The sequence below is a fragment of the Marmota marmota genome, unplaced genomic scaffold (assembly GCF_001458135.2).
Source record: "Marmota marmota marmota unplaced genomic scaffold, marMar, whole genome shotgun sequence".
Classification (NCBI taxonomy): Eukaryota; Metazoa; Chordata; class Mammalia; order Rodentia; family Sciuridae; genus Marmota; species Marmota marmota.
The window spans coordinates 23,629,842-23,656,960 of NW_026000174.1; the positions used below are offsets into that span (position 1 = coordinate 23,629,842).

Genomic DNA, 27,119 nt, shown 5'->3' on the forward strand with positions numbered 1-27,119 from the left:
AAAACAACTCTCATGGTACAAATTTGTTACCAAATTTTAATATATGTATTACCAATGCATTACTATGTGTTTTCATTGGTTAACCTAATGTTTAGTAATTATAGAACATAAAGTTTATATACGGAAATTTATATTAATGAAAAAAATATGAAATATAGTGGGCTAGAATGTGTGCATGCATATGTATATAAGGGTTCTAAGATTTTTTTACTTGAAAAAAAGGATTCCACTGCTGAAGTAGTAGTATGAAAACCACAGATAAAAACCTGTTTCTAAAATAGGAAACTACCAACAAGAGTAAGAGACTTTCTCAAGGTTACACAATCATCCAAGTGCATCTCCATGTTGATGTGATAGAGCTTCCAGTATTCTGCTTGCATAAACACCCAGTAGTGAGTGTTTAGCTATTTGATAATTAGCTGATCCTATCAGGAGTCAAGTTATTAGCCAGATATTTTTCCTTGAAATGGATTTTATTTTATTTGCATGTCCATTAATTTTTTTTTTTTTTTTGGTACTGGGGATTAAACTGAGGAGTGCTTTACCATTGAGCTACCTCCCCAATTCCTCTTACTGAGACAGGGTCTCACTAAATTGCTGAGGCTGGTCTTGAACTTGCAATCCTTCTACCTCAGCCTTCAGAGTCACTGAGATTACAATTGTGGACCACCATGCCCAGCCCTATTAAAATCTTAACGTTCAAAAATTTCTGTCATCAATAGGTAGCAACTTAAATTTTTGGTACTTAGAAAAACAGGAATATTTGTAACTTGTTAATAATAGGTCAAAATTTGCATGGAATGTTAAAATATTTTTTAAAGGAGACTTCAAGCCCTAGTTTTACTATATGATGAAATATTGTTAAAATTCATATTTCTTAAGCAAAAATCTAAAGAAATGGTTGAGGTGCTAATTAAGACCATAATTTCATCATTATTATATTCTTTGGGAGATTTTCAAAGGAAGTACAGTGAAGCAGTAAGAAAGCCAAATTATCTTCTAGTTTTCTGAGATGTTTTATGTAAATATGGTGAAAAAGCCTCATCCTATTTCCTTATTTCTTAATCTAAGAAAATCAGGGACTATGAAACCCAGAGAGATGCCTTCAAGTTAAAATAAAAGCACCATAAATGAACACTGAATGACTTATTATAATTTAGAAGTACAAAAGTTAGTATTTGTGATGAAGAAAAATTTCCTTCTGAAACTCCCCAAATGCATGAGCATTATAAAAGTCAATTAGATCAGTTATCTAGCTTTGGGAATGCATTTCCAGGACAGCCAAGAAGGTTCTCCAGCAGAAATTAATTTATAAGGCAAAGCCCCAACTTTATAGTCCTTAACTAAACTGTATCATATAACAAAAAAAAAAAATGGATTTTTAAGTAAAAAATAAAAAATACATAGTTCCAAAACACACTGAAGTTATATAAAGTTATGAAATAATTGTGGAACACTTCAAGTAAAATTGTAAAAGGAGCAATAATTCACCACAAGGGGGCATAATAAATACTCCTTAGATTCCAGCAGAAAGACGTTTTAAGTAGTAACATGCACTTTGATGTAGTCTGCATTTTTAGTCATTTAAAAATTTCTCTCAGATGGCTACAACTTTTCAACATTCAAAGTTTATAAACCTAACAAAAAAGATTCCAGAATACTCATGCCTTGAAAACCTGTAGTGTCAAAAAGCCTCTGGAAATATTGCTGTTATCTGCTAGCAAAGGATTCAAGAGCAATTAGTTCTAATACACATTAGAACAGTTAACTAATAGGGAAGTATGATCTACAATAGTAGCAAATTTTAGTTTACCAAAATGGAAGACATGGGAAGTTTATTTTAAAAAATGGGACATATTGTCACAATAGCAAAAATAAGAGGGTGGGAAAAATTGCTTTTTCTGTATCGTTGCCACAATATCCCTTCATTTGTCCTCCATGACCACTATGTATTTGTAGCCCACAATAGCAAAGGAAGATCTCCCCCCATGGAAGGTCATGACCTAAGGGGCTGGCCTGCTTCATCAGCCATGTTAAGAATATAGTTAGCCATATCATCTTCAGTAGGTGCATCTGACACCACCCAAGATTCGTTTGCTCCAGTCATCTGCAGGCGACAAATAGGGCAATTCCTGTGTCGATCACTCCTATAGGGAAGTCAAAACAAGAACAATTTGTTTTCTTTCCTTTTTTAAAAAATGGATTTGTTTGAAAAGTAATATATGCACATAAAAAAATAAACTAAATGTTTACTTGTATTTAAATGGAAGCCATTACCCTAGGAATAACTTCTTGGCAGTGGTAGGGGAATAAGGCAGAAGGAAAGGGTAGTACTAGTCATTTTTCTAAGTAATATCTTCATAACTCTCAATTAAGACATACAATTATGCTTAAAGATCTGACAGAAGGTCCTTTGGTTCATAAGCAATAAGATTTCTTAAGGAAACTATAAAAGTGGAGCATTCACATTTAAGAGATTAAATTTATATGCATTAAGATTTTTCTGATAGGCAGAGAATACATATATAATTACTTAAATAAGATTTTGTTTTCCAAAGGATTTTTTTTTTTTTTTTTGTCAAATACTATTTGGGAAACTTTTCAAATGTTACCATATTTTAGTCAGAAATATATCATACAAGGAAAAATGTTTTTCTTTTCATCTCTCTGTAAAATCTGAGACCAAAGAGTAATGAAGCTATATCAATTGCTCTTTGGCTTTTTGTTCAAAAATTTAGAAATATGCTCCAAAAACAAAATGTGAGAGCTCCAGCTGGCATATACCATTCAGGTTATTTCTAGCTCCCCAGAGATATCTTATGAGATACTTATATGTGCTCTTCTGGGCACATAACATCACAATTTAAAAACAACTTCTGATTCTGGCCAACAAGAACCAGATTTATCTTCCCACTAAAACAATTAAAACATGGGACAAAATTTATAAAGTAGTGCTACAATATAATGTTTCATATAAAGCACTGGACATTAGGCAACACGAACAGTGGTTCCTGAGAGGAGGTAAGCAAAGAAAGAGGGCCTGGACAGATCTAGATGGAACCTGACAGACACCCCAGGTTGAAGAGACAGGTCAAACTCTGCAGGCCAAGGAAGCTAGAGTTCACAGGGCAGAATACTGGAGAGGAGAGAGCTACAGAGAGAATTCTGGAGATCTACAAATAGTTTCCCCTTCAAATGAGGAAACTATGTGAGGCTGAGGATTTCAGAGAACAAAGCTTACAGAGGGCGTGGGATACTGCTTGTTGCCCACCAGTCAGACTGGAAAACCACATAATTTTTAAAGCATTGAGTAGAGTACTCTGAAAGGTCTTTTTTCACTAGTGGGGCATAACTAGCATTAAACATTGATAGGGTCCTTCCTAAAAATCACAAAAGCAAGACCCAAAAGGATCAAACTATTTCCAAGTAACCTAATTATATTCCAGAATGAAGCTCAAGAATATTTATAGTAATACAAAAATATCCAGTACCTAAAAAGGCAAAATTCACAGTATCTGGCATCCAAGAAAAACTACAAAGCATATAAAGAAAGAGCTGAAAAATATAACCCACAATGAAGAGAAAAAAACAATCAAAATAACCCAAAACTGACACAGATATTAGTGTTAACCAATAAGAAAATTTAAAAGTTATAACTATATTCCATGTATTCAAAACACTAGAGGAAAGACCAATTATATTAAGTAGTATATAGATGACTTTAACAACTCAAATCAAACTTCCAGAAATAAAAACTAAAATATTAAGGTAAACAAAATGATACTGGATGAGATTAATAGAAAGCTGGACATTGCAGGAAAAAAGGTTAGTGATCCAGGAGTCGCTTGGGAGGCTGAGGCTGAAGGATCACAAGTTCAAAGCCAGCCTCAGCAAAAGTGAGGCACTAGACAACTCAGTGAGACCCTGTCTCTAAATAAAATACGAAATAGGGCTGGGGATGTGGCTCAGTGGTTGAGTGCCCCTGAATTCAATTCCCAGTAACCCTGGCCCTCAACCAAGAAAAAAAAAAAACAAAAAAACGGTTAGTGAATTTGAAAGACATAGCAATAGCAACTATCCAAAATGAAACACAAATTCAAGTGGTCTAAAATATGGCAACTGGACTCCCAGAAGAAGGGAGAGAAAATAGTAAAAATTTTGAGAAAACAATGGCTGGAAACTTTTCCAACATTGATGAAACTACAAATTTAAGAGCTTGATAAACTCCAAGAACAAGAAACATGAGGAAAAAAAAATACATCATACTCAAATTTCTTAAAACCAGTGAAAAGATAAAAATTTTAAGGCACCAAGAGGAGAATAGAAGACAGTATCTCCAGAGGAAAAAAGGACCACAGATTTCCCATGGGAAAAGGATACAACCAAGATGAGGGTGGAACAACATCATTAAAGTACTGAAAATAAAAATATTCTCAGTCTAGAATTTTGTATTAAAAAAAACCAAACTTTGAAAAACTGTTGAGACAGTCAAAAAATTCTACAGAATCTATAAAAATACCAAAATGAACAAATGAGTGTAGTAAGAGTGCAGGACATAAGATCTGATGCACATCTATTGTCTTTTTATATGCTAGCAATAAAAAATTTAAAATGAAATGAAACCTATTTAAAAATAGCATAAAAAGGGCTGTGGCTGTGGCTCAGTGGTAGCGCACTTGCCTGGCATGTGTGGGGCACCAGGTTCGATTCTCAGCACCGCGGATAAATAAATAAAGGTCTATCAACAACTAAAAATATATTTTTTAAAAATAGCATAAAATATACAATAGGGACAATTTGTCAAAGATATGCATCACTGAAAATGTAAAAAATTGCTTAGAGAAATTAAAGAATTCTTAAGTAAATGAAGAAATACCTTGTGTATTGAAAGATTCAATATTATTAAGAAATCAATTCTCCCCAAATTGATCTGTTTATTCAACATAATCTCAATCAAAATCTTTTCAAGTTTTTTTTGTAGAAATTGATAAACTGATTCTAAGATTCATACTGAAATCCAAAAGACTATTTCCAACTTTGAGGCTTATTATAAAGCTACAATAATCAGGATAGTATAGTATTAGAATAAAATAGACAAACAGATCAATGGAACAGAAATGTTTAGGAAGAGGCCCATATTCGAACAAATGATTCCCAACAAAAATGAAGAGGCAATTTAGTGAAGAAAAAGTCTTTCAACAAAAGTTAACTCAGAATGGATTCAGATACCTAAATGTAAAATTTTTAAAAAACTATAAAACTTTTGGGAGAAGAGAGAGTATTTTTTTTTTTTTATATCCTCGGGTTAGGGAAAAGATTCCTTATATAGGACATTAAAAATCACTATAAATCACAACTGACAAATTTGACCTCATCAAAATGAAAAGCTTCTACTATTTCAAAGACATTCTTAAGAGAGTTAAAAAAAACAAAACAAAACAAAAAAAACTGGGCATGGCCGCTCACACCTGTAATCTGAGAGACTCGGGAGGCTGAGACAGGAGGATCATGAATTCAAAGCCAGGCTTAGCAACAGTGAGGCAATAAGCAACTCAGTGAGATACTGTCTATAAATAAAATACAAAAAGGGCTGGGGATACTGCCTCCCCCCATCCACCCAAAAAAGAGATTGAAAAAAGCCACAGAGGAGAAAATATGTGTAAAACATATACTGTGTCTGATAAGATATATATATCTGCTATACCTCACAAAAAAAAAAAAACATACAGATGGTAAGTAAGCATGTGAAAAGCTTCTTGATATCTTCTCTCAGTAGAGAAAGGCAAATTAGAACCATAATGAGATACTACTATATACCTGATTAGAATGGCTAAAATTAAAAAGACTGACTATAACCAGTGTTGGCAATATCTTGGAGCAACTATAACTCTTATGCAGTGCTGGTGGTAGTAAGAAAAAGTTACATTTTTGGAAAATAACTGGCAGTTCCTTAACAAGTTAACATACACACCTACTATACAATCTAGCTATTCTACTTCTATGTATTTTCCCAGGAAAAAAAATCAAAGTCCATAGAAATATTTATAATGAGCCAGGTATAGTGGCATATGGCATATACCTGTGATTCAGTGATGTAAGAGGCTAATGCAGGAGAATTTCAAAGCTGGGGCTAGTCTCAGCAATTTAGTGAGAATTAAAATAAAAAACAAGGGCTGGGGATGTAGCTCATTGGTTCAATCTCCAGTACCACACAAAAACAAAACCCAAAAAACAAAAACCCAGAACAAATGAATAAAAAAACGAAAAACTTGCCTATGAATGTACATAGGAGCTTTTATTTGTAATTTATCCAAGTGGATGTATCTAAAGATAATTATATCAAATAAAATAAGCCAGACACTCCCCCCAAAAAGTACATACTATATCATTCCAATTATAAAAATTCTATGAAATAAAAAATTACTTTTCAGCAAATGAAAGCAGATTAACAGTTGCCTGAACTAGAGGAAAGGTTGGGAGGGAGGTTTTTCAATGGGGTGTAAGGTAATTTTGGGGGGCAGTGGATTTGCTCATTATCTTGATCGTGATCATGATCATGGTTATTATGGGTCTATATGTATGTCAAAACATCAAATTGTACTTTACATACATGTAATTTATTGTATGTCATTTATAGGTCCTCCAAAATGCTTGATTCTTATTTTGTAAAATAACAAGTTTAGCTAGCTGACCTAGCTCACCAAATCCAATACACAAAGACTTACCTTCTAAGCACATATGAATATCCATTTTGAGAAAAAGAAAAACATTTGATTTTAGATTAAAATCAGGCACAAATTTCCTTATAACAAAAATGTTAAAACCAAGCTATAGTCCCACATTTTATAAAATTTATGTATAAAAATATTTTTAACTAGCAGCAGTTATATCATAAAATTCAAAATACTAAAGAATAGAAATCTCTTATACTTAACTACAATACTTTTGTACTTTTCAAAGTTTATTCATATACTATCTCATTTGACCTTTGCCTATCCCTGAAGGCAGTAGATAACTTACCATTTATCAATACACTTCTGACAAAAGCTGTGAGCACAAGGCAGGATGAGGTCAGCCCGCCCATCCATACAGATACAACACTCCTCCTCATCGGTCAGCTGCTTCACCCTGCAATGTGAAAACTGAGCTGGGACAAGGATATTCTCTGTCCATATGATTTCTACTTTGTTTTCATTGCCTTAAAAAGCATTAAAGCACATATAAAGTACAATATGACTTATGTGCAAAGTTAATATGAAACTAAAATTACCATCTTTTAGGGTAGCAAATTATATTAGGGAAGAAACTAAGGGATAAATTTCATAAAGACTAGATAAAAGATAAATTCTGTGATTATTAAAGAAAACAAAACATGGACAAAAACTGGAATTATTCATGTCTTTCTGAAAATGCCCATTTAATCTACTGAATTTATACAAATGACTTCAATCAATATATTATTTATCCATCACATAGGATACAAAACAGTAAAGTATGAACTGTGCATCAGAACCTTGCACTGCTGATACTGATAGTGGGCATATAAGTAAAAGAATAGCTTAGTCTTAAGTATCAAATGCTATGGAAAACACATAAAGGATAGAACACAAAATCTCTGTCCTCAAAAAGCCTTTTCATCTTCTTGGAAAGAAAAGAAATGTTGAAACTTCTGCCTCAGCCACAGTTCAGAGTGCCCTGAACTGCCTTTGCACATAGCAATTTCCTTTCCAGGATGCACTATGAGTTTTGTAAACTTCAACCTTAGTAATTCAACTCAAAATATCCATTGTCTCTTTCTCAAGGAAGATTAATTGGGAGTACAAAATGAGTGATGGTAGAGAAAGCAAAACCAGTTAGGACCTTATTTCAGAAATTCACTTGGGAGATAATTAGGGCCTGGTTTAAGGAGCATGATAGAAAACAAATCATTAGGATGTGGTAATAGATTAAAATTAAGTGTTATGCTTTAGTCATGGGAAAAAGAGAGCGGCCACTGAACTGAAAGGGTGAAATGGAATGAAAACCTAAATGAATATGAATCTGTTATATCTGATGATATATAGTCAGTTCAACATTCAAATGTCTTTTAGATCTATACCAGACCCTCATGAGTTAGAGTCTCTGATTCTGAGAGTATTAAAATCTTCATCTGGGATGTAGACTTGGGTGGCAGTTTCAGAGAATATAACTGAATCTACAAAGAGTGACAGAGTGTTCTGAAGATTAGATTTAAAAGTGAGGAGCACAGGGCTACAAAGAACAGTATTATAGAGATAAAACACAGGAAATACAGAAATAGCTAGTGGAACCTGTACAATGTACTTTTTTTGTTTGTTTGTTTTTTGGCCTTCCTAGCAGCACAGTGATCAGAAGAAGGAGCAGGGTCTTATTCTACTTGATCCTGTTAGACCACTTGTAAAGAATTAATTTTCTCTACTACCTCATACTCTGAACACAATATTGACCAATAAAGTATTGTCCAGGAAAACCTACAGTATGAAGAAGAGAGCCATATAAACACAGGCTAAGGAACTGGAAGTGCTTATTCTGGAGAACAGAAGATTCAGTGAGAATTTGATTCGTTTTTCAAATATCTGAGGGCTGGAAGAGAGAATAGAGTTTTTAGTGCAACCCCAGAGGGTCAGCCACTGAAAGCAAGGAATAGAATACTGCAACAATTTAATAAGAATGATAGTTAATTCTTTTAAAAATATTTTTCAGTTGTAGAGGGACACACAATATCTTTGTTTATTAACTTATTTTTTATGTGGTGCTGAGGCTTGAACCAGTGCCTCGCACATGCTAGGCAAGCCCTCTGCCACTGAGCTACAGCCCCAGCTCTGATAGTTAACTCTTATAAATATACTATGTGCAAGGCATTGAGAGATTTATATCTATTAACTCACAAAACTTTCTCAACATTCTTCTGGGACTGATACTATTATTCTTACCTCTTTTAAAAGATGAGAAAACTGATGAAAAAGTGGATCAAGGATTTGAATACACATGACTTGGTAATGGAATCTGTGCTGTGTCCAGAGAGCCAGATTTTCAATACTTTGAGGAACACAAGGCAAAAGGGAAAACTTCATAGTAATTAGAGTTGTCTGGGCATGGAAAGGCTTGCTTTTCAGAGACACTGAGTTTCACAGAACTGCAGGGTTAGCAGTTGTCCAATTTGCAAGTAAAAACTGGATTCTACTTGGTCAAGTACGATTAAATAGAATCTTTCTACTCCAAGTGTTATCTCAGGGTCAATAGCATTGGCACCACCCTGGGTCTTGACAGAACTTTAGGTCCCTCTTCAAAACCACTGAAAAGTAAAGTTGCAGAAGTGTAGTACTATAAGATCTTTGAGGTTAGAGCATGGCTGCATTGACAGGCTTAAATATGTCTCAGTGATATCAATTTCTAATCAGGCATTTATTTGTTTAAATCTTTCTTCATCTGACATAGGTCAATATTTATACTTCTATGGGGTTACTGTGGGGATTTAATGAGTTCTAATATCCTGTAAAAATAGATGTAAACCATTAATAAAATCTTGCACCAGATGTAAAACCAGACTGTATAAAGAAAGGTCCCTTAAGATCCTCTTCAACTTGGAAAGTCTTTTTCTATGAAATAGTATATCAGGGTGTCACTGTGAACCAAAAAACAAAGGAAGAAGCAGCCCTAACTAACCATTAAGCTACTGAGTTTCCCCATCTCAAGGGCACATGAAGAGATAACACTTTTACCTCTTTCATTAAGATGACTACAACAAGAAAAGAAGTATTACTTTCTTTTAATTTGCTACCATATGGCTTAAATATATAGGTAAACACCATCCTCAGCTTTCAAAACACTTAAAAAAATTTGCCACTATGAAGAGGGAGAAGAAAAAAGCAGAAAATTAGACCCCTGTCTTTGAAAAATTAACTTTATAAAGTAAAGGAAAGATAAGCCTAAATACTACCTACAACATTCTAAACCTCATTTGGCATGTCATTTGTCTAACAGCCTTAGCCATGAAAGCTACTAAAGATAAACAGGAAATGATAAATGGAAAATTTAACTGCAATGTAGCATTTGGAAACCAGTTGGTTAAGGATGGACAAGAAAATGCAAGTGCAAATAAAGCAATAAAAGAGAAATTCTTGATTATACACATTCCTAACTCTAGGAAAGGTCACTGTCAATACAGATTTCTGCTGTCTATCCAATATGACAAAAAGACAGGATGTCAACTTGTGTGGACTCATGCAACTCTTTTTCCAATGAGGTATTTATAAATTTAAATTATGGTCATGATTGTCAAATGGCAACAGGTGGGAGCTTTCACAGGCCAAAAGCATAATAGAGAAGGGAAAAAAACACTTTAGGTATAACGATAACATATTAGGCCTGAGTAAACAAGAACCATCATAGAATTCTCTGGCAGACTTCATTTCCTTCTGATAGTTCAGTACATGCAATACGTGAACCAATGACTTGTTCATTCCTGAATGGACTGCCATTATTTAAATTTTAATCCTTCAATTAGACACTTTCTGAAATGATTTGGCCAAATTCTTGAACCTAATTCCTTTAAAGGCTTTGACATCTAAGAACCCAAATTCTTATTAATATCTCCTTTATAATCAGATGCAAGCATATAGAAAGTGGATTCCTAGAGACTGGGTTGACAGAAACATTACCTGGTGTGAACCACTTTAATTTAGCTTTAATTTGGCACTGAAAAAAGAAAGGACAAAATGATCCAAAAGTGATATGGGATATAATACCAACTGAGACAAAAAGATTTAAGGTGTCAGAATGAGCACCAGCCAATATTTAATGAGATCTCAGTGGTTTGTACAAATGGAAATAAGCAAAACACAGTGATTATGCATTATATACCTTCCCATCCAAAGACTAGCCTGACATGATGTTACAGAAGATGAGTTCTCATCAGCTTCTTCAGAGGTGGAGCTCTGAGCCAACACTCCTGCTGCTTGACTTGTGATGTCCTTATAAAGCTGAATAAACTGGTATAAATTCATGATCCGTGATGCTTCCACAATGCCAGTGCTTTTGTTAATCTAAAAATACAAAGAAATGAAGGGAAAAAAAAAAGTGTGTGTGGGGGGGAACCACAAATATTTAGTCCAAATATCCTAGGAAACAGAGGTTTTTTTCTGTTTAAAAAAAATTTTTTTTTTAAATTGATTTAAAAAAAAAATGACAGTGGAATTCATTACAATTCTTATTACACATATACAGCACAATTTTTCATATCTCTGGTTGTATATAAAGTATGTCGACACCAATTCGTGTCTTCATACATGTACTTTGGATAATGATGTCCATCATTCCACCATCCTTTGCTAACACCCTGCCCCCTCTCTTTCCCTCCCACCCCTCTGCTCTATCTAGAATTCATTATTCCTCCCATGCTCCCCCTCCCTACCGCACTATGAGTCAGCCTCCTTATATCAGAGAAAACATTCAGCATTTGTTTTGGGATTGGCTAACTTCACTTAGCATTATCTTCTCTAATGCCATCCATTTACCAAAACAGAGGTTTTCGATATTTGTAAATTATTTGAGAAAGTAAGGGTCTGTGTAAATGAATAATACCATGTCTCCTTCATTTGTGGGTGTTTAAAATATATATACAAATGTATTGTATTTGATACATCTTATTTGAACACTCTTATTGTTGTAAGGACAGGCAAGGCAAAGCACCAAAGTTAGCAGCAGGAAACAGTTTTATTTGGCTGCAGCCAGGTTCAGAGGGCACAGCTTTTGCAGTAATCAATCAATCCCCTGAACCCTGAGTTCAGGTGGTTTCAGAATTTTATACCCAACATGTAAGGGGAGGGGCTCAGAAGTTCACATAAAAGAGGCTTTTTCTTTCACTGTTCTGGGCACATTAACCCTTCAAGGACAACACCTGAGAAGGGGAGAGCTTCTTCTCTCCTTTCTTTCCTCCCCCTGCTAGCTGTTACCATGGAGCCCACCTGGTAATTTCTCTTATCTTAGAAATGTAGACATCTCTGTGAAGCTCCAGCTCAAGGTCAGAGGCCTTGTTTGCACATCTACAAACTACTATACTGGATAAATGTGAAAAACTAGTAATGGGGTGTCCAACATCTGGAGTGCTGATTTCTTCCTGGCCAGTGGCCAAGTAAAATAGGGCAACACAAAAATAGGAAGTTTATCTACATTGAACTCTTTTGTAGAGACTCTTTTGCTGACAGTCCTAAAATCAGCCATGGTGAAGATTTCTGGAGAAGCCCAGTTAAGACTTTTTGTGGAGGAGAGGGTGCCACTGCATTATTATGTAAGATTGATTAGGCGATCATCTTATTAACAATTGATGAGGTTAAGTGACTTTTCCAGAGTTAAGAAATTAATTTTAGAGATTAATATTCACAATTCTTTCATTTTTATTTCTTAATTAAAGAACTTAAAATTAAGAGATTTACTTGAATCCAACAACCATATGCCATTCTACTATGACTAAAACAACTGAGTACTTAAGTTCTGCTCTGTACCCAAAGTTCTAAACTAAGGAAAACTACATTAAATACTAACAAAGAGTAGTTGAATTTTGAGCTTTAGCTCAAATGATAAATTCATCTTTACTAACTGGAAAGCTTATTGATTTTTTGGAAGGTAAGATCTATGTGGAGATGCAAATACATAATAAAAGACTGTACATGGAGAACAAATAAATAGAATTAAAAGGGACAGAAATTTATCAGTTTATAGAATAGGCCTTCACAGCTGGAGAAAGTAGGCCAGTCTTCCTTTGGAACTATAAAGTACAGAAGAAATTATGGAAAAATTTATATAAGCTTAGTACCATATTAGCAAAGTTTATCACACTAACTATTCCTATCATAGGATTCCTGCAGCCGGGTAGCTGGATGTCATGTGCCTATAATCTCAGCTGCTTAGGAAACTGAGGCAGGAGGATCATTTCAGCCCAGGAGTTTGAGATAAACACAGTGAGAACACATCAAAAAAAAAAAAAGAAAAGAAAAATATTTATATTTATTACATTTACTGATGCAGATTTTATAGTATTATGTACACCAGATACTAAAAATATAGGTATTAAAGACATAATGTGTGTAAAACAAAAAATTGCCCTCATGCAAGTTATAAGATAGGTAGGCAATACGGGCAGAATACAGATTAGGTTAGATGGACATCAATGTTGTGGATAAGATGAAACAGGGAGGAGGAATGTTGAGGGGTTGGAGGGAAGATCTCACAGTGAAGGTGACATTTAAGAACTTGAAAAAGTACAGGAATGAATCATATATGGATAGCTGTGGGTCATTTCTGGAAGTTTAAAAGCTGTTAGGCAGATGTATACCAAGCGAGGAGCACAAGGAGCCCAGAGTGCTTGAAACAGAATGAGAGGGAGGATTGGCAGAAGATAAGGTTAGAGAGTAAGGTAAGGATAGAATATATAGAACTTTGTTGACTAAAATGAATTGACTTTTATTCCACATGCATGGGAAGTACTGGAAGGCTTTGAGCCAAGAAGTAATATGATCTGCTTTACATTTTAAATTGTGATGTTTAATAGACTAGTTGTTGTGCTGAAAATGGGCACAGCAGAGAAAGAGCAGGAGCAGGGAGACCAGTTAGGAGATAAGTGGAATAATCCTGGTGAGAGGTGATGATCACTAGGGATAGAGTGGAAATAGAGTGTATATGGTAACAACTTGTTAGGTTCTGAATGTATTTTGAAGACAAAACTAACAGGACTCATTTATGAATGGACTCTGAAAATGAGTGAAAAAAAGAAAATTTAAGGACAATTAAAATTTTAGTCTAAATATCAAGAATGATGAAACATATAATTCATGAAGTTTCCTGATAGCCACTGCATCTGGATCTGCAAAAGACTTTTGATCACCCAACATATGCTGAGTTCCCATCAGATGCAAAGCACTGGATTACATCAGTAAGGCATAAAAGGATTAGTCCCTGCCCTTAGAAGCTTACTATCTAATTTTCAAGCCAAGAACCTAATTATTTTATTCTTAATGCTGAATTTAATTATGAAGTATAAATAAAGTGCTGCTGGAATTTAGAAGAGGAAAAGAATTCCTGTTAGGGAAGTTTTTATGGAAGACTTTATAAAAGATGGTGGCTAAGGTGGACCTTTAAGAGACATCAAGTTTAGACATGGAGAAACAAAAGATGTGTCAGAAACAGTTGGCTGATATCCAAGCAGCATTTCCTCTTTGCATCACTGGGAGAGCCTGATTTTATTTTGGCATTCGTAACCCCCTAAAATGACTCAGGAGTCAATACTAACTAGTATAATCTAAACTAGTCATGAGAAGCACATTCTTCCTGCTAATGTATGTGTATGAAGGGAATATGAACCCTAGGGTTCTTTATGAATTGGTCAGGAGTGGACTTAAAGGCATTTTTAATGTCCAACTTATAGTGTATATGCAAATGGACAATTTAATTGCATCTTTGTTTTAGAACAGAGGTTAGGACTTAAGGAAGACCAGTGAAATCCTTACCTTTCATTCACATGTCTATGGCTTCAAGAAGTTAAGAGTTGCCTATTCTAATCTACTCATTGACAGCTATCACTGTATTTTTAGCTGAGTTGAAATATTCAATTATCTAAAATGTAAAGACTTAACTATAGGACAGTGTATTGATGGTGAAAAATCCATTACTAAGAATTATCAAAACAAATTCATTACAAAGAATTAAAAAATAAATCAAACCTTTTAGTGAATTTTTTAAATGAACAAAACCCAATGTTTTGAAAGAAATGATCTTCTAAGATATTTTTAATTTTTAAAGTACCATCTTAGTGCTAAACAGGACTCCTCAGCCAGCTAAAACTCAAAAAAAGATAAAGGTTTACTACCATTTTCTTTGATTAGAAAAATCTCTATAATACATCAAAATTAGACAAATCAGTAAGCTGGAAGGCAATCAGTATCAAAACTATGCTTTACAAGACCACCAAATTATTAACATTTACTTCCACTATATGATGTTATACTTTAAAATGTGGTTTTAACCCCCAAATAGTTGAAGCTCAGAAACAGAAGTCTCTATCAGTCTCACCTTGGTACAGACCACGCGTACAACCACTTTCCAAAAGGCAGAAGAATCAGACCCAGGTTGTACCTCAAAGAGAAGATGTTTTTCCTGGCCAGAAGCCACTTTAGCAGTTCTGAAAAGAGACAAACATATTTATTAATTTATGAAAAGTCACATACAATACTAGAGCTATAAAACCAGATTCAAGAAACACAAACAGAGTAGAAAACAAAGAAAACACATAAAGACAAATGATAACCATGACTGTAATAATTAGATTCTTAAAACACAGGAATAGAGAATATTATGAACATAAACATACAACTTAATTTCCAAAGTTTTTAAAGCCAAGAGATTTATGGAGTAATACCTATAAATCTCTCTCTTTTTTTTCATATCTGTATCTCAATTATCTTTAAAGTCCTAAGAAAGATATTTAGGAAAAATAAGTCAAAGAAATTTAGTAACTAAAGAAATAGTCCAGTTTCACTTATCCAAAATCCAAATATTGACTGTTGAGATACATATTGAGAAATATCTTTCTGTTCATTGAGTCCTACTTAAGCAATAACATGAACTCCTCGAAAGTTTTAATTTTATAGACAATCTGGGGAGTGATCAAGTAAAACAAACCCCTTGAGAAACTAAATATGATTCTATTATCCTCTCCCAGCAGAGTAACTTTGAGAGCCCCAAAACATAACATGAAAACATAACTCTTTTAAAGAATAATTCAATATACTGTCAATACCAATTTAAATCAGTTCAAAGACATAATTAAACATTGAAGTTTCCATTTATAATTATTAACATTTCTCTCTGAGCATCAGTACGGTAAAGCACATTCAACTAAGTGACTTAGAGCTGAGTACAATGATACCATCAGAAATAAAGCAATTAGACTTAGGAAATAAAGTCTGCCAGTGAAAATAATTCTGTCCTGCTGGTTTTTAGTTCTATTTCCCAGCTACCAAGCCACACTTCTAAACAGGTTTAACTACAGTTGTCAGAGAGCACTCTAACCCACACAAATTGTTTTTTTAAACTTATAGATATACAAATAATGGGTTCATTTTGACATATTCATAAATGTATATAACATAGTTTAATCCACTTCAATCCTTAGTACTACCCCCTTCCCCACAAACTGATTTTAAGAACTAAATCCAGAGGGTGAGGTTGTAGCTCAATGATACAGTGCTTGTCCAGTAGGTTTGAGGCCCTAGGTTCAACCCCTAATACAGCAAAGCAAAAAAATATCAAATCCAGTTAGAAGTGTCCTGTGCTAAATAAAAGAAATATATTCTTTACCATTACTTTTGAATGACACAATAAAGTTGTAGGTGATTTTATAGGACGTATTTTATCCAATATCTTTAGGTCAATAGGCAAAATATTATAGAATAGACAGAGCCTGCACATATGAATTCTAAGACTGAAAAGATGGCAAGTGTTAACCAATCATTCTTAAGAGTTGAAACTAAGCAACAAACAAAAAGCACCCTCTTCTATGATACTACTAAATTCTCAATCTTACTTTATTCTTTAAAAATATGGTCACAGAAGTAATGCTTTAAACACTACCATTTGGATGATTAAAAATTTTTAAATATTAGAATTTTTTTAAACCCACAGTACATTTTTATAGTAAAAAAAAATCAGACAATACAAAAATATTAAAAAAAATACTTAGTAAAATGTAAAATCTCCCTGCACTGTTTCCTTGTTTCCTTTTCCAACCATCCCCTAATCCAGAGACAAGCACTGGAATAATTTAGTGCATATTCTTCTAGTTCATTTTTTATATATATATATATATATATATTATATTATATTATATTATATCTTTATACAAGTTTTCTTTTTCTTTTTTTATTCTTTATCACTGGCTAGGAACATCCAGCTCCAGTCATATCCATAAGGACAGTATATCATTCTTTCAATAAGTATGTCTCTTATCTAACACATAAGTATGTCTCTTATCTCACACATAAAGGGAGTAGGTTCATAAATCTAACTCTAAGCTATTTATAGTGACTAAACTACTACAAATTTATATACCAAGTGGTTCTAGACCTACAGGTAATTTTTTTCTTTTTCGGTCTCTTTTGGGTTTAAGGAAAAGTAATATGGAATAGTGGAAGGAGTTTCAGACTCAGAGCTGGATTCTCCATAATACTTGGGTAATCAATTTAGGCCTCAGTTAAAATGTCCAACCCTGAGCACAATACTTTGCATGTAATACATGGTCAGTAAATGTTGACTAAATTAAAGAGAGTAAGAGAATCTTTAAGATATTATTTAAGATATCTTATATAAGTTTTAATTATACTCCCAGGGGGATTGAAGATCAATATGTAATGTATATATAATAAAGAAAAGATATATATTAAAATACACATATAATAAAGGGCATATACGAAAAAATATATAAATATATATGCATGTGTATATGTGTATATATATACATATTTATGTGTATGTGTGTGTGTGTGTGTGTGTGTGTGTGTGTGTGTATATATATATATATATATATATATATATATATATAAATAAATGAAATAAAAAGAGGTAGAAGTGGGTGCTGGCAACAGAAAGATTTAATAGAAAGAATTGACATCTGCCTACCTGTCACTAAGGGAGAAAACAAACAAGCAGTATTTAAAAATCATAGTGGTCTGGGAACATTCAAGGATAAAAAGACCTGTGTATTTTAAGAATTTCTATACAAATACATATAAAAATTGATTAAAAAAAGAATAAACTCACAGAGAAAAGGCTAAGTTTTATTAGGTGCTTTTTAAGAAGGCAGAGACCTTTATAATCCATCTTAGATAAAAAAAATTATTCAAAAGAGCTACGTAGGGCTTTCAAGGTATTAATAATTAGAAAACATGAATAAGCAAAATTTTATTCCTAAGTGATGAAAGTTACCTATCACTATCTATGTATTTCTCTGGCAAAATAACGGCTTAGTAAACAAACACAGAAGGGATACTCTCCCTTCTCCATGCAGCAGAAGAGGCTGATGTACAGAAGACTTTTCAGAGTTACTTCTGACTATCCTAATCTTTCTTTTTAGTGGCTAAATGACATAGTTCCTTCTGTAGGGCACCCCTTTAGTGCTTTCAAACAAGTAAATTTACAGTCTTTTAGTATACAATTACTGAGATGTTAGGATGCATTATATTCTAGAAATGCTTCAATATATCTGTGGCCTGTGTTCCAAATTTCATTTTAAGTTCTTCTTTTCTATTCCCATTATCTACATAGTTATTTTAAAATAACTACACAGGAAGTCTACTTATAATAAAGTCAACAAATATTTGCTAACTGTTGCTGAAAACACTAAATCTTACCAATCAATATCTTTGGTTACTTCTTACACAGCCATGACATATGGTGCACACATGAAGAGGGAAAAAAAATAAAGTGAAAAAGAGCAAGCCTTACACATCATTTAGTTCAGCTACTCTCCCAAGAAATTCTTCATAAGTTAAGGAGCTACTTTCTCGAACCAATATGACGTGTTTTGCTACTTTTTCTGGTAACTTGCTAATAACCAACTGTGTCTGATCCGAAATTTGCTGTCCCATGATGAAATGATGTTTCTTAGAATCCAGAAAGTGTTGCTTCACATAGTTTCTGTCAAATATATAAAAAAGTTACTTTTACACACAACATAAAAATAGTGATATATCCATCCTTCAATTAAAGAAAAACTAGGAAGTAAAGAGTTCAGTAGTTTTATCTGAGTCTAATACAGAATTTTTTCAAATGACTATATTTTCAAGGTTAAGATTTATTTTATTTTTTCAGAATCACACAGGTAAATGAGAAAATGGCATTCACTTATAATTTTTATACAAGGGGGCAGTCAAGTAATTGTATTTAATAGGAAACTGTTTATCTTATTTAATTTTCCTAAGAACATTTCCTGACTGCTAACCACATGTCAGACTCCAAACTAAGTGCTTTCCATATATCATTTATTTATTACATCCTTTGAGGTAGATGTTATCATATTCCTGTTTTATAGATACAGAAATGGAGCTAAGTGTTATATAAAATGTATAGTACAGAGTGCAAGTGAACTTTGTACAGGGTGGAAGTGAACTTTGAACTCCTTTTTCATATTCTAATGCTCGAACACATTCTTAAACACTATGATACACGGGCTCCTGATAAAATTATATCAGCTTAAATCTTTTATTTATCAATATGCAACTTATTTGTAACTTAAAATACATTAAATTAAATAAGCTTTTGGCTTAAAATATTTAATAAAATGAAAATGTTAAGATAATTTAACCATCTCACAATTTCTGCTTGGGGGGGAAAAGAGAGCTCTTTTGCTCTTCAATTCTGCAAGGTATTTTTAATTTAGAATTTATGTAATTTGTTTTCTTTTTTTGAGATGTGAGAGAGAGAGAGAGAATTTTTTAATATTTATTTTTTGGTTTTCGGTGGACACAACATGGTTGTTTGTATGTGGGCTGAGGATCGAACCCGGGCCGCACGCATGCCAGGCGAGCGCGCTACCGCTTGAGCCACATCCCCAGCCCTGTAATTTGTTTTCTAAATATGAATATTTTTAGTTAAAAGGCCAGATCACTACTAATAATCTATTATAAATATTATAAATATAGAGTAATAATTCATTGAATTGGCTTTAAAATTTAACCACAAAACATTTATATAATAATCACGTACTCTAAAATCTTGAAAGATATAACCCTACGTATTGTGGCTACAGAAGAGTTGGAAGTGTTTATTCTAGAGAGTTCTTTTCCTTTGGTAAATAATGATTGAACAGAATACCAAGTTAAAATTAAGCTAAATTTTAGTATTTGTCTATGGTCATGTATTCAATAATTACATGTGATATTCCTACTCAATACAAATACTATTAATAATAGTAAAAGCAGTTCACATTTGTTGATCACTTCCATTGTATAACACATACTTCTAAACACTTTACATGTATTCATAGATTCAGTCATTTAAATTCCTAGAATAACCATTTTATGGATGAAGAAATAAGACAGTGAGGAAACAAGCGATTAAAGTAACTTGCCCAAAGTCAAAGAGCTAGTAGTAATTTTTTCTTAGTTTTTAAAAACAGATAAGAAATGAAAAATGAATAATAATTTTTAAAAATATGATCTCTGAGGAAATTCTATTTCATGTACCCATTAAAGACTATCATTTTATTTCACAAATTAACATCCATACCATATAAAGTAGATGAAACGGGAAAACTTTTCATAGGAAAAGTTTTGTCAGGAAATTTATTTCATCACTTAATGAAAATGAAGTTATAGCTTTAAATATAAAATGTAGTTTTAAAATATAAAGTAAGTAGTCCTAAGTGTGCAAAATTTGCTTCTGGTATTAAATTCTAATGCACTATATTTGAGGTTTATTCTCTAAGTTATCTTAAATATAGGAAGTGTACAGTTGTCAAAAACATACAAGTGCTATTTTGAATCTGAGCCTACTTGGCAACAATATTATAATATTAGATAGAAATGAAAAGACATTGATGAGGAAGATCCAGGTAACTAAAAACAAACAAAAAAACTCTGAAGGTAAAAATTACATTTTAAAATATGACCAACTAGATTTATAGCAACTATGTCCAAAGAGAAACAAGTAAAGACACTAACTTTGAGGGGGAATGTCTAGAGCATTCATCATCAGTGATTTCTGAGTATTACAGACTAGTATATGTACCATGGGGTCGCATAATTCTTTTTAGTCTAAGTAATCTAAATATAAACAAAAAAGAAACCTCAAAAATTGAATAGTAGGATATAACATTAGAATAAAAGTCCTTTCTAAGAAAGACAGTGACTCGGGCTGGGGATGTGGCTCAAGCGGTAGCGCGCTCGCCTGGCATGTGTGCGGCCCGGGTTCGATTCTCAGCACCACATACAAAGATGTTGTGTCTGCCGAAAACTAAAAAATAAATATTAAAAAAATTCATTCTCTCTCTCTCTCTCCTCTATCTTTAAAAAAAAAAATTTAAAAAAAAGAAAGTGACTTCACCCTAATGTTCAAAATATATATGTACACACATTAAAATGATATATTGTCCTTATTTTTCTTGTTCTAATTCAAACTTGTGAAAGCAATATCAGGAACTAATGGTTTCATACCAGCATTAGGCATCCACTGACTTACATTATCTTTTTAAAAATTAAGCTTAACAAGTACCATGTGCTTGGTGCTTATGCTCCAGGGATATGACAGAGAGCAAAAGAAACATGGTTCTTGTCATCAAGGAGCAAGAGACATTATTCACACAGGTAAGTATAAAATAACAAAAATGAGAAATACTAAGCCAAACAAGTGCAGGTGCTATGAAAGTCTATACAAGAAGGACCTGATCTAGTCCTGTGTGAGGAAAGAAGTTCCTGGGAAAATATTTTGAGTTCAGGACAGTCAGAATTAGTAAGAAAAGAGGGGTGGTGCATGGTGACAGCAGGGTATTCCAGGCTGAAGTTAAGGAAAGTGCCTGAGATAGGAAGGATCATGGGGTCTTTGAGGTAATTTTTAAAAAACCAAAGTAACTAAAGCAGAGAGACTAAGGGAAAGGGAGGCTGGCACCAAAAGATGGGCTGTTTAACATTTTTATTGATGACCCGAAGACAAGACTGCATGACTGTCTAACCTGCAGATGATCAAAATTGGAATAATATCCAAAGAATCAAGATTAGAATAGATACTGACCTGCTGAAATTAAAATTGTTTAATACAGCACAAAGTTAACTCCTGAATATGTTTTGAAATATCAACTGAAAAAAAAAATCTAGGTAAGATGCACCCAATTAAGCAGTTAAAAATATAAAAAAAAAAAGTTAATCAAAATAATCAAGAGTGTAATAGGGACACCAAAGACGCTAAAATAATCTTAAACTCTTGCTAGAAGCAGATGTCCAGAACAAGAAACCTAGTCCCATTGTGCTCTATAATGGTTTGACCACAATGAAGGTCTACATTCAGCTCTAAGTAGTCAGAGGGTACTAATAAATTAGAATATATTCAAGATGTTACAGGTCTAGAAAAGGAAACAAAATGATTTATTCTAGTATGGCTTGGTAACCCAGAGCAACATGATTGGTTTGCTCAAATATTTTAGGAGCTACCATGTAAAAGAGGAAGTAAGATTTATATTATAGTTACAAAGAGCAGAATGGTCAAAAAGTATAAATTAGAGGCAAATTTCAGTTGAGTGTAAGAATGTCTTACCATCCAGAAGTGGAAATGGTTGATGTATGTGAGCCTCTTCGCTGAAGTTTGAAGTGTTTAATTAAAATGAGAAGTTCATCTATTGACTAACAGATTCTTCTTGGGTGGGAAGTAGAGTAGGTGACCTTGAACCTAATATTGAGAGTTTTCCAAATGAAACTTAAACTTCTTCTAAATTTCCTGTACCAACTTAATAAAAATGTGATAATACTCTAATCAATCAATTGGAAACGGAGACCCAAGAAAAGCACAGACCAAAGTAGGGCTAAAAGTTTAAATGCTGCTTTGGACCAAGAGTAGTAATTTGTGAAAAATATGATGAAACAAAGGATTTGGGGCTACAGCAGCTAATTGTGGAAAAGTGAGAAAATAAGAGTTACTTTAAGGTTTGGTTGTATAGCTTTCTCTCAGCTTTGATTGCCCATGTCTGATGTTAAGAATGTCTTCCTTTCCCTGGTACAGGGAGAGTACCTTTACATTGGGTTTTATCTTCTGCTTTCAGGAAGAAAAAGGAAGGTAGAGTGCATTTCTTAAACCTCTACTTTTTAAGTGCCTATAACCCCAAATAATCCTTATACCAAAGTGGCATATTTTGCTACATTGATCACCAACATCTACTTACAAGGAAGCCTTAGTTGCTTGTTTTTTGAGTTAGAAAATGTTTCCCTTTGTTTCTTCATCTTTTCAATCTGGTGTTCTAACTTTGAATGATAAAGTTTATAATCTCAGGCAACATATTAACTTGTTTTTTTGTAATTCACTTGGTATCCAGGAAACCTCATCATTTGACTCCTTAGATTAAAATACAACAGTATTTAGCCAAGATAGCTGGAACAGTGATTCTCAATCTGGTTTAGGAGAAAGATCCTTGAATTTACAGTTTATTTTGAAAACAATAAAATATTGCTAAATATTAATGTCTAATACTAGCCTAAAAATATATCTGTTATTTCTATGTAATATAAGACTTCAACCAAGAATAAATGTTCACAAAGACAATCTGTTGAGGCCATCCTTTAGTCACTAGCCACAGCTTTTTCAGTATCTATCTTTGGTATTTTACCCATTTTTTGTCATATATCATCAGTTAAGTCACTTACCCATTCCCCTCCATGAGCTGCTTCAGGATAAGAGCTAAGTTTTCTCTTTTAGAAAATACATAGGTACATAATGTTTTCTAAATGAATGCAATAAATACTGTTGACAGCTTTTGTTTTTTTAATTATTCACTGAGTAATTCCTTTGACTTTTGTTAATTTGTCCAGTCATCTAGTAATGACTTGGAGATAAGTAGAAGTTAAAAACCCATATGGAAGAAAATAACACAAAACTGTAAAACCTTATCATTGATGTTTATATAAAATGGGAAACATTCACTATTTGAAATTAACAAAATACCTCTAAATCATTAAACAATAGTATTGCATAGGAACTTAATTTGCAAACCACTGGCATAAAATTCAGCAAAAAACCACAAACCTGTAGTCAAGATTTCTCAAAGAACTAACAACTCTCAAAACTACTTTGTCACTTTTAACATAGTCCTTTCTAGCAAGATAGAAATGTGCTTTCAGAAATATTTGAAGGTTTTTCTAGATAAAGAACTGTTATTTTGAAACTCAAAAGCTCATCAAGGATTCCAAAAATGCCATTCTCTAGTGGGTGGTACAGTTGATCACTTCTTTTTCTAACAAATGAACTGTTGTAGTTCAAATATTTCTTATAAAAATATAACAACCACATCATGGCTAATTGGCATACACACACAAAGATACCCCAGAACCAAAACCCAAATCAAAACCAAAAGTCCACAAAAACTCTCTGCAAATTTAAACCACAATCCATTCATAAAAGGATTAAAGCAAACCTGAAAGTGCAACAAAATGACTGACTAGTTGACAAGTAATGAAACATTTAGAAAACCTCTCTGAAATTTGTTCTCTATCAAATTAGCTTGCAAAAGATACTTATAATTGAAATGATCATCATCTATTTTCATGCCAACTTTAATCTCAGTAATAAGTACTAAGTACTACAAGTAGTTCCCTAAGGAAACTGACACTTATTGCTTAGTCAAACTCTACATCTCTAAGCAGGTCTCAACCACATTTCAAGATAGAAAATTAACACAGATACATAGTGGGACAATTAGCTAGTCAGAGTCATTAGAGTTTGGAATAGCTATTCTGGGATGAAAGATTTTTCCATATATTTTATTGGTGCATTACAATTATACATAATAATGGAATTTGTTACATATTTGTATATGCACACAATTCAACAACATGATTTGGTCAATATATGTCCCTAGTATTTCCCCTTTCCCTCTCCTTCTCTGGGCCCTGATGCCTTTCCTCTACTGGTCTAGGACTAACGACCTTAATCAGAAAAAAGAAAAAGAAAGAAAGAAAAATCCCCACTACCACAACAAAAACTATCTATAAAACAATCTTGAGAATTAGTGGATTTCTAATAGCATCAATGTGTTTACTAAAAACTTTTCATATTTAGAAAAACACACTACACTTGCAAGAATTCTGTGTGGATCTCCCAAGTCTTTTGGGGAAAAGGAGGAGAAAGGAAGTGTGTATTTAGATAAAAACCAAGAGGGATAGAGTGACAAAGAATTAACATATTTTTGAAAAATACAATCATATTCTGGAGGACAATATTTAGCAACTGAAGTCAGGCAGCATAAAGGAGAAAATTCCATACTATTTTTGAGTTCTGAATTCAAAAGGCACCACTTTTCTCAGAGGAATGTCTACAATATAGAGGACACTACTTCAGGATCTTTTGTAGCTCAGGCCCCAGGCAAATTCTGAACAGCTGAAGCTCACTTTACAGCCACAAGAATGCTGGGAGGTGAGTGGTAATGATAAACTTCTGCTGAGGTGTAAGAATTACAAAGAATTGGAGGTGCTACTGCGGCTTCGTAAATACACCAGAGGAAATAAATGAATGTTGGGCACTGTAAAACAGGACAGGATCAGAATATGACAGTGCCTATTTAAGGAAGTTGGGGCTATATTTCAACAATGATAGCAAATCCACATTTTATAACACGTCACAAATAACTGAAGAGGGAGTTTCAAAAACTAACAGGGGTTTCTTTCCCTTCTGTGTAATCACTACAATTATTATTAGCAAGGAAACTACCCCTCCTGCGCTGGGTCTCAAGGTAGCAGCTAGTTTGACAATCAAAGGCCTTAGGCTTTGGGTGTGCTAAGAACGACTTGGCTTTCCTGAGCTGAAGCCCCAAGTAAAGGGTTTCTCCTCAGGAGAGTGCCACTCGGCGAGGCGCAGCCCCGCGCGCCGTCCTGGTGCGGGCGCCCGCTCTCCGCCTCAGCCCCTCCTCAGTACACCTGCACTTGTAACCAACAGCTAAAACTGGAGGCCGACTGACTGCGCCGGCGGCAATATTCAAAAAAACGATTCTGGGCTCCAGGAGGAAAACCTTTTCTCCCGGACTCCCGGACCCACCTCCAAAGCGGGGCAAGCACCTCACCCAGGGCACTGGAAACGGCCGGGTGAAGATCGGAGTACACCGAAAGGCCTCCCAAGCCAGCCCCGCGCCCCAAGTCCAGGCCTGGAAAAGGCCTAGCTCCCCGAATTCCCGCTCGGCCGTCGAGGCCTTATCGGGGTTTCTACTTCCTGCTCGAGGGGCGTGGAGCAGCTAAGTTGGGGTACGGCAAGAAGACAACGCAGCGGAGCTCACCCAAGTTCAAGGCATCGCGCTCCAGGCGTGAGCGACGCCGCCTGGGTCCGGGGCTCAGACCAGCAAGCAGCGCCTCGGCGGCGGACCGGGTCGCACCTCAGTGACGCGAGGCCCCGCCCCCCGGCGCGTTGCCTGGAGACGGTGCTCCGATCTTTCCCCGCCTGGCTTTGCCCCACCTCTCCCGGCTCCCAGCCGTCAGCCCAGAGGTCTGAGCGCCGCGAACCTGCTTAAGCTTCTGCGGTTGTGACTGCCCAGGCCTAAGACTCCGAAGCACCGAAAGCCTGACAGGCTGCTCCAGGCACGGGTCCGTGGGGTAGTCTCGGGGACTGCCTGGCCGACTCTCATCTCCGCAGCGGAGGGAGGCAGCACTGCGAGTCCCGGGTTTGGTCGAGGGTTGGGTTCCAGGCTATCACTTCTCCCTGGGATCACAGGAGAAGACTCGCTTCTTGTTCCGATTACAGCTACACAAAGATCATCTCCTTCCTCCATTATGAAATGGGGTCGATCATGGTCACCTGGCTGGGTTGTTCAGCGTAAAGGAGAACGTGTGGAAAGCATCAAGCTTTATAAGGAACACATGTAGGCGATATCACTGCTTTTCAGAACATTTTAGTCAATAATTGATGTCCATTAAGCATGTGTTGTTGTGTTTCAAATACTGCACGAAGGCATTTTTACAGGCATCACTCTTGTTTAAGTAGTTTGCTCAAAGTTATACAGGCAGTAAACAGCAGAGCAAGGATTTAAACCGAAGTATGGCTGATGCTACTGTCTCTATGCCTAGCAGCTAAATTAATGTTTGGGCGCCTGAATCCTTTCATCAGTCATTTGTAGATTTACTAGGTAAGGAACTGACTCTGTTTGTCCACCATTGTTTCCCTGACAATCAGCACAGTGCCTAGCTTGCTGTTCAAAGTTTGACTACTTGATAAATATGTGAACACTGGTGCTGAGAGCCACTGCCGAGTCTGTATGGCCCCTGGCATTTTGCCAACAGTATTGATTGACAGGCGAGGCATTACTATCCGCCTCTGCCACAACTTTTGAGTTCTCGCACTATTTTGGAGTTCTCGCACTATTTTGGAGT

General features: G+C 34.7%; 1 protein-coding gene across 2 annotated transcripts; it reads right to left on the bottom strand.

Annotated features, from left to right (window-relative positions):
• Nucleotides 1-1,818: 1,818 nt before the first annotated feature.
• On the bottom strand, nt 1,819-26,182 carry Rnf141 (ring finger protein 141). 2 transcript variants are annotated; one of them, XM_048788326.1, is made up of 7 exons: nt 26,033-26,182; nt 18,514-18,705; nt 15,085-15,193; nt 10,882-11,063; nt 8,494-8,601; nt 7,021-7,128; nt 1,819-2,147 (listed from the first exon to the last, which is right to left on the bottom strand). In XM_048788326.1, exons 2-7 carry the CDS (start codon nt 18,654-18,656, stop codon nt 1,997-1,999), a joined length of 801 nt encoding a protein of 266 aa, XP_048644283.1. In that variant the 5' UTR covers nt 18,657-18,705; nt 26,033-26,182; the 3' UTR covers nt 1,819-1,996. The 2 variants fall into 2 exon arrangements, with proteins under 2 accessions (XP_048644283.1, XP_015333110.1); XM_015477624.2 differs by lacking the exon at nt 8,494-8,601.
• Between the last annotated feature and the right edge of the window lie 937 nt (nt 26,183-27,119).

What these genes read in the sequence shown, in the direction of transcription:
- Rnf141 (XM_048788326.1), bottom strand. Translation starts at nt 18,656, where the DNA reads ATGGGACAGCAAATTTCGGATCAGACACAGTTGGTTATTAGCAAGTTA. An exon ending in GTAGCTGAACTAAATGATGT is followed by an intron (nt 15,194 to 18,513) that starts GTAAGGCTTGCT and finishes GTCTCTTTTCAG; the next exon opens with AACTGCTAAAGTGGCTTCTG. An exon ending in TACGCGTGGTCTGTACCAAG is followed by an intron (nt 11,064 to 15,084) that starts GTGAGACTGATA and finishes TTGTATTTTTAG; the next exon opens with ATTAACAAAAGCACTGGCAT.